This window comes from Meles meles, chromosome 9 (genome assembly GCF_922984935.1).
Source record: "Meles meles chromosome 9, mMelMel3.1 paternal haplotype, whole genome shotgun sequence".
Classification (NCBI taxonomy): domain Eukaryota; kingdom Metazoa; phylum Chordata; class Mammalia; order Carnivora; family Mustelidae; genus Meles; species Meles meles.
This window is the reverse complement of record NC_060074.1, coordinates 45,267,476-45,286,688: the sequence shown is the minus strand read 5'-3', so window position 1 is coordinate 45,286,688 and position 19,213 is coordinate 45,267,476. Positions and strand designations below refer to the sequence as shown.

Here is a 19,213-nt window from a genome sequence, read left to right as displayed (position 1 = left end):
CAGCTTGGACTAGAGGTCAAAGTAGGCCCAAGAGGTCAGAAACCTTGAGAGGAGGGGGATGGGATGGGCAGCAAGAGTGGAGGGAAGTTCCCTCCTGGGGTGGGCCAGGAACCGCAGACAGCATGGGTCAACTGACAGCAGCCACTGCCAGAGAGAGCCCGGCCTGGTCACTTCTGCTTCAGGACCCTAAAGCAGCTTGGGTTGCCAATGCCCAGACCAGGGCTGTGATGTGACAACTCAGGATTGACACCTGGGTCTCCTCTCTCATTGGGCACCTTTGCTTCAAGACCATCTTTCCCAGCAACCCTTTGACAGCACCCCCCCACCACCACCACGAGGCCTAGCCACCAGGGGTGTTTCACCTTGGCTTCTCTGTGGGTCAGTCTCAGACCTCAGCCACTAAGCTATAACCAGATACAACTTATTTTTAGCAACTGGGGAGAGGTTGGGATGGGCTGGGGGAGGCAGCTCCATAAGGTGGGGTTCAAGAGGGATTGGAAATGTTATTCCTGGGGTGCTTTTAGCTGCCCCAGACAGACTGATGTAGGGTGTCTCCACAGGGACACAGATGGAGAACAGGTGCCCATGCAAGACCTCTGTTGCCTGTGGCTTCCAGCAGCACCCAAAGGCAACTGTGATGCGTTCCGATGCCATTTGGGGGAGGGGACATCCTCCAGGAACTGTTCTGAAGCATCAATGCCTTCTTCTCATGCCCACATTTGTCACATTCTCCTAGAGATCCTGGAAGAGGGCCAAGGAGACCGAGGACTTGGGATGCAAGGTGCAGGAGGCTGACCTGGGGGGAAAGATGTCGCTGGGACCAGGACCCTCCTGAGGTCAGAAGTCCCTAACCCAGAGCTCTGGTCCTGCGCTCCCCCCACCTATGACTGAGTCAGCTCCTACCGCGAGCCTCAAGAGCAGCCTCTTTTCTCAGACACATAAGTGCTTCCCAGAGCAGTGACCACTATCAGCCTCTATGGGCTGAAAGCCCCTCTCGCCTTTTTGCAGCCTAGACCACCAGCTTCCTGCCTGCATTCCTTCTGAAGCTCTTTGCAAATTTCCCACTCCGTCAGACAACTATTTCCTACCACCTCCTCTCTGAAACCCCCAACTTTCCCTCACAAGCCTTGCTCTTGACTTTGGTAGCCTTGCTTCATCCTTCCCTGAGATGTGCCTCCCTCCCGCTTCGGGGCCCTGGCCCACTGTATTAGTCTTCTGTGGTTACCATACATTGCTGCAAACTTGGTGACTGGAAATAACACTAACCGATCATCTTGCATTTCCATAGGTTAGAACTCTGACACAGGATTCACAAGGCTAAAGGAGAGCCTCGTGCTTTCAGAACAGCTACACTCCCTCCCGGAGGCTTGAGAGTGAATCTGTTTCCTTTCCTTTCCCTGTTTCCGAGGCCACCCATATCCTTTGGCAGGTGGCCCCCTTCCTCCACCTTTAAAGCCAGCAACAGTACATCTGTTGCACCTTCCTTCCATAGTCACGTCTCCTGACCCCTGTGCCTCCCTCTTCCTTCTACTTTTAAGGACCCTCATAATGATACTGGGCCCACTGGGATAACCCAGGATAATCTCCTTATTTCCAGGTCCTTAATCCTCAATCAGATTTGCAAAACCTCTCTTGCCCAGAACACTCACAGGTTCTGGGAATGACGATGTGGACACCTTTGGGGGACCATTATTCTGCTAAGCATACCCACGTGAGCCTCTGCCCGGGCATCCTGCCTCCCATCGTGGTGCAGTATGGTGTGGGCTTTCCACGCAGGCATCGGACTCGGTCCCCTCTGACCTCTCAGTGACTTTGCTGCATCACTAATCTTCCCTCCCTCTGCATCATTCCTTTTTTTTTTTTTTAAGATTTTATTTATTTATTTGACAGAAATCATAAGAGAGATCACAAGTAGGCAGAGGCGGGGGGGGAGGGGGGAAGCAGGCTCCCCGCTGAGCACAGAGTCCAATGTGGGGCTCAATCCCAGGACCCCGAGATTGTGACCTGAGCTGAAGGCAGAGGCTTAACTCACTGAGCCACCCAGGCGCCCCCCTCTGCATCATTCTACAAAGAAGCTGAAACATCTCCATCTAGAGAAAGAGGACATAAAACCTCCCTAGACTTGCCATACCCCATTAGCGTCTGTTTCATTGCTCTGCTCCAAAGCAACATTCCTCATGAGCACAGTTTACACTAGCTGTCTCCATTTGCACACCTCTCCTGTCAGGCCGTTGTTCCCTCCCCTCCACTGACCCCGCCCTGGTCAAGATCTCCAGCAGCCGCCATGTTTCCAAGTCCAGTCGGCCTGTCTTAAATTTCTGGCTTACCCTTCTTCCAGTAAAGCACTCCTCATAGGTTATCACTCCCTCCTTCCTGAAACTCTCTCTTCTCTTGACCTCAAAAACACCCAGTATCCTGGGTTGTCACAGGCCATCCCCAGTCTCCTTTGCTAGATGCTCCTCTCCTAGATGCACACTTGAGACTCTGTGTCCTTCCCCATCACCCCTGTCCAGACTCCACCTGGTCCATTTGGTTTGTCCCATCATGTGCCCTTGATCCAAAGCCCCTCTCCGTCTTAGTGGACTCCTCCTGTCTGCTTAGAATCTCTACTCCGACATCTGCTGGGCATCACAAACCAAGCCCAAGCGCCACAGACTCACCCTCCCCATGCACTGTCACTGCCCACTCGCTGCACATTCATGGCTCCCCACTGATTAGACACAAGAATCTATAGAAGCCACACTCTGTCTTTGTCTGTCATCTCACCTCCAGTCAATGCAGTGCATGAGCTATACTTTTCTTTTTTTAAAAAAGATTTGTGTATTTACTTGAGAGACAGAGCACGAGCGGGAGGGGCAGAGGAGGAGGGAAAGTCCCAAGCCGACTCTCCACTGAGAGTTCCACAAAGGGATTGATTCGACCGTCTGGGATCACGACCTGAGCCTAAACCAAGAGTCGGGCACCCAACCGACAGCGCCTCCCAGACACCCCATGAGCTCTACTTCTAAATCCAGTCTCCAGTTGTCACTTTTGCACTGACAGAGTGCTGGGATCCTCATCTCATCTTGAACCCGGACTTGGGCAACAGGGCTAAGTCGCCTCCCCACTTCCTCGTGGGGCTCCTGGCAGCGGCCTTCACGGCTTTACCAGAGCCGGCCCGGCCGCCTCCGGGGTCCCTCCCTCTGATAGCTCTGCAATGGGCGCGGGCCTTGGCGAGCGACCTGGATTGGAGATCCGTCCTATCTCGCTCAGTGCCATTCCTGGTCGGCCCGGAACCGTCGCTGGGGAAGCTGGAGGGATTTGGGAACAAGGGAGCGGAGCTTCAGGGGTTCTCGGCTGGACTCCCGTGGCTTCCAGCTCGCGGAGCTGCTAGAAGACTGCTGGGGGGCAAGCTGGTGACAGTCCGAAGGCTTTCTGCGTTTCGGGGTTGGGGGGAGTGCGTTTCGGGGTGGGGGGGGAGGAAGGGGTGTGCCCCGCCAGGCACTGACCACGCTCTCGCCCCGCCCCGTCTGAGGCGAACCGCGAAGCCTCCTGGGAGATGTAGTTCTTCTTCCACTTCCCTTCCGCAAGGCCGCTTTAGGGGGAGCCGGGACTGCGACTCCCAGAGGCCTCCCGGTCCGAAGGCCACGCCCCCTGCCGCAAGAGCCCAGAGCCGGATCCGCAAGAGCCCAGAGCCGGATCCTCAGCCGCACGGCGTCCAGCTGTCCCTGGTAGGCTCTTGCTGTAGGTAAGGGACTTTGCGGCCGGCCGAGGCTGGACTGCGGTCTCTCCAGCAGCCCTGCGACCGGGAGAGGAAGAGAGGAAGGTGCCTCGTGGCTCGAGCCGCGCATCCGCGAGAGGGCGCGCAGGCAGAGGGCGCCCCGGCCGGTCTGCGCGCAGCCTTCCAGGGTCTCGGGAGGGCAGGAGTATTGACCGCGCAGCCAAAGCCACCAGCGGCAGGTGCCGAGGATGGCGGGGGTCGTCTCAGGCTGCGGAGCCGAGGCGGGCTTGTTGAGGTGGAGCACGAGCCTTGCGGACGGGGCCCGAGACCAAGCCCCAAGCTCTGCCCAGTGTTCACTCTCCACCTGCGCCGAGCACCTGCTGTGGGCTGCTGTGGGCTGCGGCCGAGACTGACTGACCGTACAGACCCCTGCTGTCGTGGAACTTTCATTCCCTGAAGATGGCCCAGAGCCCGCAGAGAGCCACAGGTCATCGCAAACCGCCCAGAGGTCGACCGAGGCATCGCTTTGATAGCAGCCAGGGAAGCCCCTACTTTATCAGATTGTTCTTGTCGGTCCTTGGGTTTAGGTGGATCTAGAAGAAGGGATAAGGTTTTAAACTGGACCCAGGGGCCTACCAGCTTCTCGTGGGAGCGCCCAGGCATCTTACTCTGGCTAGAACTGTTCTGCATGGTTGCCTCGACCATCAGAGGATGACATTTGGGGTCCTCTCCTCTTACCCCTCCAGATCCTGCCCCCCCTTAAGCTCCAAAAATCTAGTCTGTGCCCTTCAATATCTCAGTCAACAACCGTACTGTGGACCTTGTCACCCTTCACAGTTAGGCTAGCTCCCAGCCTGTGCTTGCCTTCTGTCATCCACTCTCTCCTGAGAAATTTGTCAGACCTCACTGAGATCTCTTAGTCTTCTCCCTGTATTTCCTTCACAGTCATGCTTCTTGAAAATCACTTCTGTTCTCATTTTCTGCATTTTTTCACCTGTTCACTCATGATAAAATTTCACTCTGGCCCACATTTCTGTTCACTCTCCTAAAAACTTCTGGAAGTCTCCAATGGAGTCCTTATTGCCAAGCAGACTCTCCAGATTTCTTCTTACATAAATGTTGCAGTATTTGGCACCACTGGCATCATGCTTCTTAAAAGCCTGTTCTCGGTCTAGTCATCCTGCTTCCTCTTCAACCATTCCTTCTCAGAACCTCGACAGGGCTCTTCTCAGCCCTTGCTTTATTGCTGTCCCATGTTTCCTTCTTTAGTCCTCTTGCAGTCTGTATGATCTCCATGGCTTTCCCTCCTGTGTCACTGACTCCAAAATGACTTCCAGCCCAGCCGGGCTCTCTGGAGCTCTTGGGGCATTTATCCAGCTGCCCCAGGTTGTTGGCTTGTACGTCTCCCCCAGGTTCTTCAAACTCAGCAAATTCCACATGAACCCAGCTGCTCTTCTGCAGGACCCACACCTCCTATTGTGTTCTGGATCCCTGAGAGCAACATGGCCATCCTCAGCCACCCAGGACAGATGCCTGACAGTCAAGGAGACACCTTGTCCTTCAGCCGTACCTTGTGAGCAACGTCCAGTAACTGTCAGTGCTGCCTCTTTAGTCACTGTAATGAATGAATGAGTTGGCATCTCCTTTCTTGTCCCTCTCCCTCGGTCCCTGCTGCCACATTCTTTTTGTTGTTGTTGTTGTTGTTTTTTGTTTTGCATTGCTTTATTATTTATTTATTTATTTTTATTTTTAATCTTTTACCTTTTATTTATTTCCTTAATCTCTTTTTTTTAATTTATTTATTTATTTTTATTTGTTTATTTACAGCATAACAGTGTTCATTGTTTTGGCATCATACCCAGTGCTCCCTGCAGTACGTGCCCTCCCTATTACCCACCACCTGGTTCCTCAACCTCCCACCCACCCCCCCCCCGCCACCCCTTCATAACCCTCTGGTTGTTTTCCAGAGTCCATAGTCTCTCATGGTTCATCTCCCCTTCCAGTTTCCCTCAACTCCCTCTCCTCTCCATCTCCCCATGTCCTCCATGTTATTTGTTAATGCTCCACAAATAAGTGAGACCATATGATACTTGACTCTCTCTGCTTGACTTATTTCGCTCAGCATAATTTCTTCCAGTCCCGTCCATGTTGCTACAAAAGTTGGGTATTCATCCTTTCTGATGGAGGCATAATACTCCATCGTGTATATGTACCACATCTTCCTTATCCATTCATCCGTTGAAGGGCATCTTGGTTCTTTCCACAGTTTGGCGACCGTAGCCATTGCTGCAATAAACATTGGGGTACAAATGGCCCTTCTTTTCACTACATCTGTATCTTTGGGGTAAATACCCAGCAGTGCAATTGCAGGGTCATAGGGAAGCTCTATTCTTAATTTCTTCAGGAATCTCCACACTGTTCTCCAAAGCGGCTGCACTAACTTGCATTCCCACCAACAGTGTAAGAGGGTTCCCCTTTCTCCACATCCTCTCCAACACACGTTGTTTCCTGTCTTGCTAATTTTGGCCATTCTAACTGGTGTCAGATGGTATCTCAATGTTGTTTTAATTTGAATCTCCCTGATGGCTAGTGATGATGAACATTTTTTCATGTGTCTGATAGCCATTTGTATGTCTTCGTTGGAGAAGTGTCTGTTCATATCTTCTGCCCATTTTTTGATATGATTATCTGTTTTGTGTGTGTTGAGTTTGAGAAGTTCTTTATAGATCCTGGGTATCAACCTTTTGTCTGTACTGTCATTTGCAAATATCTTCTCCCATTCCGTGGGTTGCCTCTTTGTTTTGTTGACTGTTTCCTTTGCTGTGCAGAAGCTTTTGATCTTGATAAAGTCCCAAAAGTTCATTTTTGCTTTTGTTTCCTTGGCCTTTGGAGACATATCTTGAAAGAAGTTGCTGTGGCTGATATCAAAGAGGTTACTGCCTATGTTCTCTAGGATTCTGATAGATTCCTGTCTCACGTTGAGGTCTTTCATCCATTTCGAGTTTATCTTTGTGTACGGTGTAAGAGAATGGTCGAGTTTCATTCTTCTACATATCGCTGTCCAGTTTTCCCAGCACCATTTATTGAAGAGACTGTCTTTTTTCCATTGAATATTTTTTCCGGTTTTGTCGAAGATTATTTGACCATAGAGTTGAGGGTCCATATCTGGGCTCTCCACTCTGTTCCACTGTTCTATGTGTCTGTTTTTATGCCAGTACCACGCTGTCTTGGTGATCACAGCTTTGTAGTAAAGCTTGAAATCGGGTAACGTGATGCCGCCAGTTTTGTTTTTGTTTTTCAACATTTCCTTACCTGCTGCCACATTCTTAAGGTCAGGTTCTCAACCCCCAGCTGGAAGATGGCAGTGAGTCCTAGGAAAACTACACCTACTGTTACCTCCTGAACTGCAGTCCTTCAGAAGCCCAACACTGTACAGATGAGCAGAGCGCAGGAGTCCCACGATGGCCCTGGGTCCACTCAGACCTTCAGAGCTCCACCTCTGAGCACCTCTCCCCTGTTACCATCCATGTCTCCATCTGCTTGCCAGGTGTGTGGCTGCTGCAAGCACATAAACACACATGCACACACGCACACACCAGCTCTGCAGTTGCCTTCAAGGCTTCGGGGTTGGGAAGAATTTCCTGGTCACCCAGTTTTAGGCAGTTTTCAAGTTTCTCTCTTTTGTTTTCCTGATGGCATAGTTCAGACAATGTTTATGTATTCTCTCACGGTATTTCCTGGATGCCTACTCTTTGCCAGGCATGATTCCAGTTGCTGGAGATAAAGTTTCTTCTCAAGCTCACACTGTTAGCAGGGAATCAGACAAAACACAGATGATGTGGCTGGCAGCGTTTCTGTGCCAAGAAGAAGATAGAGTAGGTCAAGAGGACAGGGGGGAATGGTGTGGAAGCAGGGTGCAGGTGTGGTAGGTTGGTTAGAGATAGTGTGTCTGATAGGCTTTATTCGAGCAGAGAAGTGATGATGTGGAGGAAGAAGCAAGCAGCTCACCCGGGAAGGGATGTTCCATGCGGAATAAATAGCAGATGGGGCGGGTTCTGGGGCCTGGGCAGCTGGGTCCGCAGAGTCTCCTCACAATCGTTCCTTGTGTGTCTGCATCTCTTTCCGTGACGACAGCAGTGTCATCCATTCATTGACACCAGGTGCCAGGGCCCCAGGGTACGGGGCCTTTTCCATTCCTCAGATGTCATAGTGACCCCTGAGGGAGGAACTGAAGCTCAGAAAGGTTCAGTAACTTTTCTTAAACTAGATTTTTACTTAAAAAGCCATACACACTCCCAGGAAAAGTCAAGCATTATGGAAAGCTGGCCATGGAAGACCTGGGTCTTGCTCTGTCTTCTCACTCCATCCCTTCATCCCCCTCTCCAGGAGTCTCCACAGTTAACCACTTCCTGGGTGGCCTTTTTGATGCTTTCCACGCATCTCAAGCATAGATATCTAGGGTAAATTTCTTTTTCTGCAGATGGGACCATTCTTTACGTACTGTTCTGCGACTTTTTGAACCCAACGGGACCATCGATTCAGCAGTGTGGCCCATGCACCTGCGATGTGCCATGCTCTGTCCTCAGCACCAGGGACACCATGGTGAGGAGGATAAGTCCCTCCCTCGTGAGGCCCACCTGACCCATCACATTGCTGCCCACAGAGGCTCCCCATGCACCATGGCCTCACCCAGGGCGTAGAGAGGGTTTCCACGCTTTTCCAAGACTCAGTGAACGGCCTGTGTATGGCCAGCATGTGCCATACATTTCTAGAATTAAGATGGCATGTTATTGAAAACGTGTACGTGTCAGATCGCTGTCCTGAAAACCTGTTTCGCCTTACACTCCCACCTTCGGTGGAGGAGGGGGCCGTTTCCTGCACTCTCGTTAATAGTAGATGTCCCTATTTCGCCTATTTCCAACTGTGAAGAAAAGTTTTTTTAAGGAAGGATATTTAATTTTGTGGGTGCAAAACATGCACGGGTCTTGGTTAGAATTCCCTCTTTGTCTCTACTTTGTTTTCTTCTTCTTACTTTGCTCCCCTCATCTCTGCCCTCCCCCATGGCACCTGTCCTCTGCTGGGCCGTGAACTGACCTCCCTGGCACGGGCTGGGTGGGGGCGGGCAGGGAGCATGCACAACTCTAGAGAAGCTAAGAACACATCCCGGGGGACAGCCTGGCCCTTGTAACCAGGAAGAGTTCCAGCAGGAAGTCCCACCGCCCAGAACAGCAGGGCCTCTGTGTTAAGGACAATGTAATTTCAGGGGAGACAGATATTTCCTGATCATTAATGTATAAGGAACAAAGGCCATGAGAGAAGAACAACAAATAGGGTTGGAGTGTGGAGGAAAAGGTGACATGACCTTCCACCGGCAGGATCCTGAAGGAAGGCTTCCTGGAGGAGGTGGCAGGTGAGCCCTGTAGGACAGGCAAGTTCTTGACAGGGGGAGGTAGGAGGTTAAGCAGAGGAGGTCTACCTTTAGACCCCAGAGGTCACCATGGTCCTGAATTTGATTTGAGAATTTCCTGTGGCCATCTCTGGTCCCTGAAATGACACCGGAAGGTTGAGAAGGGAGAAGGGGGAGGAGGGCAGGAACCAGGAAGTTGAAGCACACGGGCCTCCCCTGGGAGGGTATCCACCCTGCAGAAGGAGTGCTCCCGCTGGGGCTTCATTCTGCTTCTCCCCTCTTCTCTATGCTGGCCTCGTGCCCACGTGAGCTCCCTCTCCAGGAGCTTCCCAGGGAGAAGCTTCCTGGCAGTCAGTGGGGACTGGGATGGTCGGTGGCCCTGCAGTCCAGCCATGCTGCTCACCCTCTCTGAGCTCTAGGGGCCAGAGTCCGAGCAGGGAGGGTAGGCTGAGCCAGGGGTAGTGGGAGCTAGACAGGGACTCTGTACCCCGTAGAAGGAAAACCACAGAAGTGGACGAGCAGAGAGTTACCTGTTGCCATGTAACAAGTCACCCCACAGGTCAGCAGCCTAAAACTGGCACCTGCTACGCCCTGGCATCCAGGGGTCAGGAACTAGATGCAGCTTCATCTGGGGCTTCCACCTTGGGGTATGTCCGAGGCCACCATCGAGGTGTCAGCTGGGACCGTGGCCTTGTCAGAGACCCCACACAGACCAGATCCACACACAGGCTCCCTCCATGGTGGGTGGCAGGGTTCAGCTCCTCTTGGGCTGTCCGACAGCACGCCTCGTCCTGTCCTGCTTTCTGGCTGGAGGCTTCCCTCAGCACTCCATGCCGGGCAGGTGGCAGGCCACTTCCCTCTGGGGCAGCCAGAGAGGGTGGATGAGGAGAAGACAATATTTTCTGTAGCCTCATTTCAGGAGTGGCATCTGTCTGTCAGGAGCAGCCTGCACCCCGGGGGAGGAGATCACACAGGACATGGGGACCCAGAGAGTGGGATCATCGAGGGCCACAACCTACCACCCGCCTCTCTGTCTCTGCTCCTCCAGCGGCCTCTGGGTCTCCAGACATCACAATACTACGTCCCATATATTGTAATTCTGGTATTTTACTGGTATTTTTCAAACTGTAGCCTGAATTGTTCCATCATGAGAGAGTTGTACCCAGTGCAGTGGCAAGAGATGGCCTCCTTTAAAAAGCATTCTGTCTACATCATTTGCTGCATAAGCCTTTCCAAGTCATCTGATTACTGTTTGTTCCCATTTCCTGAGGGACATGGGGCATCTTTTCTTAAGCTTATGAGTTATTTAGGGGCACCTGGATGGCTCAGTCAGTGAAGTGTCTGCCTTCGGCTCGGGTTATGATCCCAGGGTCCTGGGATCGAGTTCTGCATCAGGCTCCCTGCTCAGGGGGGAGTCTGCTTCTCCCTCTCCCTCTGCTTCTCCATCTGCTCATGCTCTCTCTCTCTCAAATAAATAAAATCTTTAAAAAAAAAAAAAAAAAGAAAAACCTTACGAGTTATTTGTGTTTTCTTCAGAGCCATGGTGGGCCCCCAATCTCTCTTTGAACTGGACCTTGATGGTCCAGTCTTGGAAGTGGAGGAACAGGAAGGAGGATCTGGAAAGGAAGTGTAGGGACCCTGGCACCCCTGGCCTGAACCGCAGATGGATCCAAATCTTGACAGAATGGTTGTGATGTTCCCAGAACAGGACAGTGTGTGAGGAGCTGGCTCCCTGTCCTCTGGGCTGTCCTGACACGGGCTCTGATGAGGCCTGATGCCATACAGGAGCTTAACTAGGGAGGGCAGCGGCCCTCAGCAGGAGGGGCCTCATCTTACATGTCGTGGTCATCTGGACACTTTCCCTTCACCCTGCATGAGGGCCCTGGGGAGTTGGCACTTCGGCTACTCTTCCTTTCATTGTCTGTGTAAGTAATAAACTGATTCTAGAAAGGGTTCAAGGTTTCAGCCTTGATGGAATGGAAGGAAAATGGAGGGAGGAGACGGATCCCCGGCCCCTTCCCCAATCTCCTCATGCCTGGTGCAAATTCTTTTCCCCCATTTCCTCCGAGGCTCGATGGAGCCCCCTGGAGATTTGCCCACTTCTCCCTCAGGATGTCAGACCCAGGCCCTCCCCAGTGGTTCCGCCTGGAGACATGCAGGCTGGAGGGGTGCTTAGGTGGACCAGTGAAGTATAAAGGACCAGAGATGCCTTCTCGCTTCCTCATCACTGAATTATGGAAATCTGCAGCTGTACCGCTCACATTTTCCTAGACTTTCTCACATATGGGCAACCATCCATGAATCCATTTTATTCTTGATGCATTCAGGGTGAATTATAGACTTCAGGACACTGCCCCACGTGTCTCAGCATGCACACATTAACAAGAATTCATTGTCCATGGTCTTTTCCTTTTGGTCCAAAAGCTACAGTGAAACGCCCTGCTCGTAAGTAAACACTTGCTGAGTGGGGACAAACCCCTACAGCTTTGTAACTCAGACACTTACCAAGATCCTGAGCATCCCCGTCACCCCAGAAAGTTTCTTCATGCTCCTCACTCGGTCCCGACGCCCTCTCAGAGGGAACTGCCCAGTACCTGCCTGGCAATCCTGGAGCACAAAGCAAAAGGAATTTCTAGAGCACTAGAGCCAGTGAAAACCCATTGAAAATTTAAAAAGTAGGTATACTAAAATTCAAAATATTTCTTAAGTTTAAATATTTATACAAAACCAATTGATGATTTTACTTAACCAGTTTTAACGGAAACACAATCATATTTCGGAAGTGTATTACTTGTTTTCAGTGGAGAGAATGGCCAGGTTGATTTCTTTTGCCCACGTGATGATCTTCAATGTTTCATGAACTGCAGCCTCCGAGACGTCCTCTCACAGAATGCCACTGTGTCAGGCAGTGTGACAAGCCTTCTCAAGGCCACTTCCAGAGTGGAGAGGATCGCCCTCGGCACTATGAACCCACCCTAGAAAACACAGACCAGGGGATCACGGTACATCATTTTCATGGACATAGCTCAGCTGTTCCTAAAGGCGAAACCACTTTTGTGAGCGGCGCTGCACCAAATGGGACTCACTCTGCAGGGACGAGTTCAGGTGTGACTGCTAACAGTTCAGAGGAGTCTCACCAACATGGTGCTGAGCGAAAGATGCAGCATTGGAAGAGCATATACTGTATGATTCCATTTAAGTGACGTTCAAACCCAGGCAACATGAATCTGGAGCACAGTGTTGACCCTGGGGGCTGGTGACAGGAAGTGGCTTCTGGGATGCATGAAATATTCTGCTTTGTGATCTGGGCCCTAGTTAGTGGAAGTGTGTCCTTTGTGAAAATTCATCAAGCTACACACTTAGGATTTATGTACTTGCTTGTAAATATGGTTTTATTTCAATAAAAAAAAGTTTACTTAAAAATCAAAGAAATCAATCATTACAAGCTGCAGAAAATTTTATACCCCATGGAAATAAAGTAGTAAAAATATTTTTATATAAAAAATGAATAATATTTATCACTGTCTTACATGAATAAAGTATAAAAGCTTCCTAGTAAATTTACTTCCCTGGTTAAGAATTCTCAGAAAATGTTAGGGCAAATCTCACTTGTGAAAAGTCAAATATATTCATAAATAAGATATGGATTGCGTACCTCAGCGTCTGAGATGGGGCCCAGAAAAGCCTTTTGAGGAAGTGACCTTTGAGCTGACTTTGGGGGCTGAGCAGTCACTTCCAGAGTGGGAGGAAGTTGTTCTAATCAAAGGGAATGGCAAGGACCCAGGCTTGAGGTCCAACAAGCCTGCTGTGTCCTGGAGAAAGAAAGGAGCCCAGAGGCAACGCCACAGTCAAGGGATGGGACTCATGAGGATGGAGGAGAGAGGTGGGGAGCTGATGGAGGGCCCCATAAGCATAGTAGGGGCTCTGGATTCATTCCAAGCAAACGGGATGCAATTGAGAGACTTAAAGCAGGGGAGGCAATAGGCCAAGGTATGTTTAAAATGATCTCTCTCCCTTTGTGGAAAATCAGCTGTAGGAGGGCAAGAGTCTAACAGGGAGGAGGCAGTCTCATTTGTCTAGAAAGAAATGTCGACATGCCTCAGAAATACGGGAGTTCAGTTCCAGAACACCACAATAAATCCGATATTGTGGTAGAGTGAGTCAAGTGAACTTACTGGTTTACAGCGCATTTAAAAGTTATGTTTACATGGCATGGGAGTCTGTTAGGTGGGCAGTAGTATTATGTCTAAAAAGTATACATACTTAAAATGTGTTTTCCTGCTAAAAATTGCTACCCGTCATCTGGGCTCTCAGTGAGTCATAGTCCTTTCGCTGGAGGAGGGGCTCACCATGATGTCCATGGCTGCTGATGGCTGGGGTGTCTGTGGCAGGTTGCTAAAGTAAGACAATGATCTGCCCATCAATTGACTTCCTTTCTCAATTTCTCTGTTGAACATGATGCTGTTTGATGGCATTTCACCCCCAGGAGAACTTCCTGCCGCTGCTTTAGTGCCTAAACGAACATTATATCCTAATCCCTCTGGTGTCTCTTCAATGGTCTTCACAGCATTGTCACCAGGACTAGATTCTGACTTGGGAAACCACTTTCTTTGCTCGGCCCCAGGAAGCGACGCCTCCTCCCTCAGATCTGATCACACGATCGCCGTGATTCGGTCCCATCTGCAGGCTCCACTTGGAATTCCAGTTTTCCTGCTTTTTGCAGCCCCTCTGCAGTGATGTCCTCCACAGAAGGCTTGAACCCTCCACAACATCCAACAGGCCTGGAATCGTACAGACTCTTATGTTGCTATTTTGACCTCTTCTCATGAGTCACAACTGTTCTTAATGGTTTCTAGGATGGTGGATCCTTTCCAGATGGTTTTCAGTTTACTTTACCCAGCTCCATTGGAGGAATCACTTTGACAGCTGAGCCTCGTGAAATGTACTTCTTAAATAATAAGACTTTAAAGTCAAAATGACTCCTTGAATCCACGGGCTGCAGGAGGATGTTGTGTTGGCAGGCGTGAAAACAACACTCATCTCGTCCGTCTCCATCAGAGCTCTTACGTGACCCAGGACAGGGTCAGTGAGCAGTTGTATTTTGAAAGGAGTCTTTTTTTTTTTTTTTTTTTTTTTTTTTTTTTTTTAATGAGTGGTAGGTTTCAAACTACCACTAAGTGGTAGGGCTTAAAACATTCAGCAAACCATGTTGTACACAGATGTGCTTTCATATTTATAGAGCACAAGCAGACTAGATTTCCCTTAATTGTGAAGGGCCCCAGGATTTTCAGAATGTTTGATGAATACCGGCTTGAACTTAAAGTCAGCAGCTGTGTGAGCCCCTCATGAGAGAGGCAGCCTGTCCCTTGAAGCTTTGAAGCCAGGCACTAACCTCTCTCTAGTTGCCAAAGTCCTAGATGACTTCTTCTTCCACCATAAGGCTGCTCCGTCTACAGGGAAAATCTGTCGTTTAGTGTAGCTACATTCACTTCTTATCTCACTAGGTCTGGACAACCTGCTGCTTCACCTTGCACTGGTATGTTATGGAGACGACTGACTTCTTTCCTTAAACCTCCTGAACCAGCCTCTGCCAGCTTCCGGCTTCTCTCCTGCAGCTCCGCCTCCTCTCTCAGCATTCACAGAATGGAAGAGAGTCAGGGCCTTGCTCTGGGTGGGGCTTCAGCTTGAGGAAGTGTGGATCTTCTATCCGGACCAGGAAAACTTTCTCCACATCAGCAATAAAGCTGTTTTGCTTTCTTCTCATCGTGTGTTCACTGGAGTGGCCCTTTTCATTTCCCCAAGAACTCATCTTTTGCATTCACAACCATTTGGTACAAAAGGCCTAGCCTTTGACCTGTCTCAGTTTCCAAGTGCCTTCCTCGTTGTCATCATTTCTAGCTATTGGTTGAAAGTGACAGACACGTGGCTCTTCCTTTCACTTGTGCACTTAGAGGCCATTGTAGGGTTATTAACTGACCTAATTTCCATATTGTTGTGTCTCAGGGAACAGGGAGGCCTCAGGAGAGGGAGAGAGACGGGAACAGCCGGTGGGTGGAGCAGTCAGGACACACACGACATTTATTGGTTGTCTGTTGTCTTATATGGGCACCGTTTGTGGGTTCCCAAAACAATTACAGTAGTAACATCAAAGATCACTGAACGAATATAATGAAAAAGTTTGAAATATTATGAGAATTGCCAAAATGCAACACAGAGACCCAAAGTGAGCAAATGCTATTGGGAAAATGGCGCCAATCGACTTGTTTGACACTGGATTGCCACAAACCTTCCATTTGTGACAACTGCAGTGTCTGTGAAGCCCAGTGTCTGTAGAGCCAACTACAGTAAAATGAGGTCTGCCTGTAATGGGGCTTGTCTGGGATCACAGTGACAGAAATGAGATGTGGAAGAGTTTTAGAAGTAGAACAGGCAAGATCTATTCCTGAATTGTATGTATGGGATGAGGGAAGGTAGGAATCAAGGCTGATGCCCAAGTTTTGGCAGGAGCCATTGGGTAAATGATGATCTGACAAAGATGAGGATGAACAGGTTTTGGGGAGAGCACAGGAGTTGTATTTGGCATATAGTATAAATGGCATAATTTGAGATCCCTACTGGATAGCCAAGTGGGGATGCCAAGAAGGTAGGTGGGGATATATGTAGGTACAGTTCTGAGAGGAGGTCAAGACCAGAGTTATTTACAGATGTGTCATCAGAATGCAGGTGTATTTAAAGCCACAGAACTAATAAAGATGATTTTGGAAGCAAATAAATTAAAGACAAAAGAGGGTCTAGGACCACGCCCTGGGGGTGTCAGTGTTTAGATAAAGGGAAGCCAGTCCAATGAAAAGGGGGCTTAGAGTGGGCCACATTTCCCTTCTAGTGAGAGGTGGGTGGGACTCCAGGATCTAGGAATTACAACCCCCAGAGGGTTTCTTTCCGCCATGACAGTAGCTGGCTCTATCATTCCAGGAAACGGCTACAGATTGCGGTCAGAGGGTCAAGTAGAGCATGAATCCACCCATTACCTTTTCAGGACACTGAAATTTTTCTAACCATGAAAGGGTCTATGGCTCTCCCACTGAGTTAAACTCACCCTTTTAGCATTTAGGAACCCTTGTGAAATGACCCTAAGTTAGGTTGGGACCTTAAGTCCTACCCACCTACCCGACCCCTCTCCATCCATTACAGAGATGTGGCAGCCCCACATGCATGCCATTGTGTGCTGCCCTCTACCCAAGATGAACCGAACATTCACACCTGACTTTAAAATCCCCAGAGAGAAGCTCTCCAGTCCAGTCCCCCTCACAGCCCCTTCACCACTGCTGTGCATGCCACACGTGCACTTGGGCTCCTGTGTACACACGTCTCTTGTATTTTGAGGATTGTCCAATCTGGTCAGTGGATGCCATAACATTCCTGGCCCTGTATGAAATTCGAGAATTACCAGTCCTGTTCCCTCCTGACTCTTCTTCCCCCAGACTTAGGTGGTTATTATATCAAGTGCTCATCGTTCTCACCTGAAGACGTAAGGGGACCCCCCCACCCCCACCCCCAACCCGCAGATCTATCCAACAGGCTATATAGTACCTTACTCCAAAGGCTATTAAGAGATTATATCTAATTAACACATGCAAAGTGCCTAACTAGCACCTGGCCCCAAACAGACCCCCAGTGTTCTCAGTTTTCTGCTCCTTCTTCATAATAAATATAGCAAAGTGAATTACTTTTGCACAGGGTGAAGCCTTTTCGACACATGCACACTTCTGCACACCAGGGTTGCAATAAAATCCTTCCCGCTGCCTGGAGAACAGTACAGTGGTCATTTTCTTCATTCTCCTCCTGCACTCCAACTGCCTGCTGCCTTGGCCCATGGACAGGATCTTATGTGCTGGGTGTTTGAGGTGTCAGTATTCCACTCTGGACCACAAGCTCTTCCAGTTATTATTGTTCTGTAACAAACTACTCCCAAACTTAGCAGCTTAACAATCATTTTTTGCTTGTTATTCTGGGGGTCAGGAATTCTTAAAGGGCCCAGCTGGGCAGTCCTTGCTCGAGGTTTCTCATGAGGTCGGTCAGATGTTGGCTGGGGCAGGAGTCATCTGAGGGTTCCACTGGGATGGATATCCTTGATGATTCACCCAACAAGGCTGGCAGCCAGCGCTGACTGTGGGCTGGGAGCTCAACCCACATTGCGGAGGACTATGCCTACACGGGGCTTCTCCAGCACGGCAGCCTCAGAGCAGCTGGACCCTTTAGTTGTGACCAACTCCCCAGCAAGTGTCTCCAGAGAAGCAGGCAGAAGCTGCATGCTTCTTAAATGACCTAGCCTTGGAGATCAGATAAATGGCACCTCTTTCCTTCTCTGACAGCCGAGCAGTTCATGCAGCTTCAAGGGGAGAAGACTCAGAGCCTACCCCTGGATGGAAGGGGGTAGGATACATTTTAGAAGAGCACGAGGGATGGGGGATACTGTTGCAGCAAACTTTGGAAAATACTGTCTGCCATGCAGGCTGCTGATAATGTCCTGGGACAACAGATATTTCCCTTGTCTCTAGACAGTTTACATTCTTAAAATCAGAAATTGGGATTTTTTTTAAGAGCAAAATAATTTAGTTTGGGCAGTCCTGAGCAAGCTTGCAGGAGGCACCACTCTCGGTTCTAACCTTCTTGACAATCCTGAAGTAGGAAGGCTAGTGTCACCCACTTTGAGCTTCAAAAATGGACGCATTCCTTCATTTATTCATCCAACCAATATATGTGAGAACCTATTCAGCACCAGGTGCTGGGAGTACAGTTATGTGTAAAACCAAGATGTGGTTCCTGGCCTCCAACGGCTTACAATCTGATGGGAGATACAGCTCATGAATGAAACACTTACATAAATACCTGTGAGACTGTGACGCGGACAAATCCTCTGACGGAGAGGTGCAAAGCGGGATCATGCTTAGGGCACTTTGGAAAGGTTTTCCTGAGGAATGGAGGACTCAGCTGAAATCTGAGGAATGAAGGGGCTTGGTGATGGGAGGGTGTATCAGGTAGCTAGTACTGCCTAACAAATTACTGAAAATTAAGCAGCTTAAAGCCACACCCATTTGTCCCCCACCGTTTCCATGGGTTGGGAGTCTGGGTCCTCTGCAAGGTTGCAGTCAGGTGTTGGCCACCTGTTGGGCTTTCACCTGAGGCTCAACTAGGAAGGCTTCTAAGCTCAGACAGCTGTTGGTGGCATTTGTCTCCTTGTGGGGTCTTGGGATGAAGGCCTCAGCTTCTTGCTGACTATCACCTGGAAGTCTTCCTCAGTTCCTCACTAGGGTTCTCTCCACAACATGGTCGCTTGCTTCTTCAGAGCCAGCAAGGGAGGGAGGATCCCCAAGCAGGATGGGTGTCACAGACCTGTGTCAAAGAATCACATCCACATAATCATATGCGTCTTGACACTTTTGCTGGACTCTGTTGGCCAGAGCAAGTCATGGTGTTGGTCACACTCAAGGGAAGGGGACCACACAAGGGTTGAATCCTAGGAGATGGAGATCATGGGGGCCACTCAGACGCTATCTTCCATAGAGGGGTTCTGGAATAAGAACACAGGTCTGTGTCAACCCAGGAAGGAGAACTGATTGAAAAGGATGGGAGCAGGGAGAGAATGGTTCCAGCTGGGACACGTTGAATTTGAGGCATTTTTGAGACATCCAAGAGGTATCATTCTCTGGTACTTATTTGAACCAAAGGCAAAAGTGCCTCAAATTCAACATGTCCCAGCTGGAACCATTCTCTCATACTTATTTGAACCAAAAGGCCAAAGTGCCTCAAATTCAACATGTCCCAACTGTAACCATTCTCTGCTACTTACTGAGCCATTCTCTGGTACTCATTTGAACTCACGATCTGGAGCTGGTAGGAAATATAAATTAATAACCCATGTTCAGATGAACAGTAATTCAAGGCCAAGTGTGGATGAAATTGTCCAGGGAGGAAGTACAGAATGAAGAGGACCCAGGATCTAGTCTTAAAGAATTCCATCCCCCGTAGCCAGGCAGAAGGTGTTGGGCCTGCGAAGGAAGCAGAGACAGAGCCACCAGAGAAGAGGAATAAAACCAGGAGAGTGA

The 19,213-nt window shown here is 49.7% G+C and overlaps 1 protein-coding gene across 1 annotated transcript; it reads left to right on the top strand.

Moving 5' to 3' along the window:
• Positions 1 to 1,666: 1,666 nt before the first annotated feature.
• Positions 1,667 to 14,889, top strand: LOC123950398. The gene is made up of 4 exons (XM_046018204.1): positions 1,667 to 1,759; positions 3,015 to 3,727; positions 8,181 to 8,302; positions 14,612 to 14,889. The coding sequence occupies exons 1-4, from the start codon at positions 1,667 to 1,669 to the stop codon at positions 14,662 to 14,664; spliced, it is 981 nt and encodes a 326-aa protein (XP_045874160.1). The 3' UTR covers positions 14,665 to 14,889.
• Positions 14,890 to 19,213: the final 4,324 nt, after the last annotated feature.

Bases quoted from the DNA above. Each gene is read 5' to 3' on its own strand.
- LOC123950398 (XM_046018204.1), top strand. From the start codon at position 1,667: ATGTGGACACCTTTGGGGGACCATTATTCTGCTAAGCATACCCACGTG. The intron at 1,760-3,014 runs GTGGGCTTTCCA...TTCTAAATCCAG, and splicing joins CCATCGTGGTGCAGTATGGT to TCTCCAGTTGTCACTTTTGC. The intron at 3,728-8,180 runs GTAAGGGACTTT...CTTTTTCTGCAG, and splicing joins CTGGTAGGCTCTTGCTGTAG to ATGGGACCATTCTTTACGTA.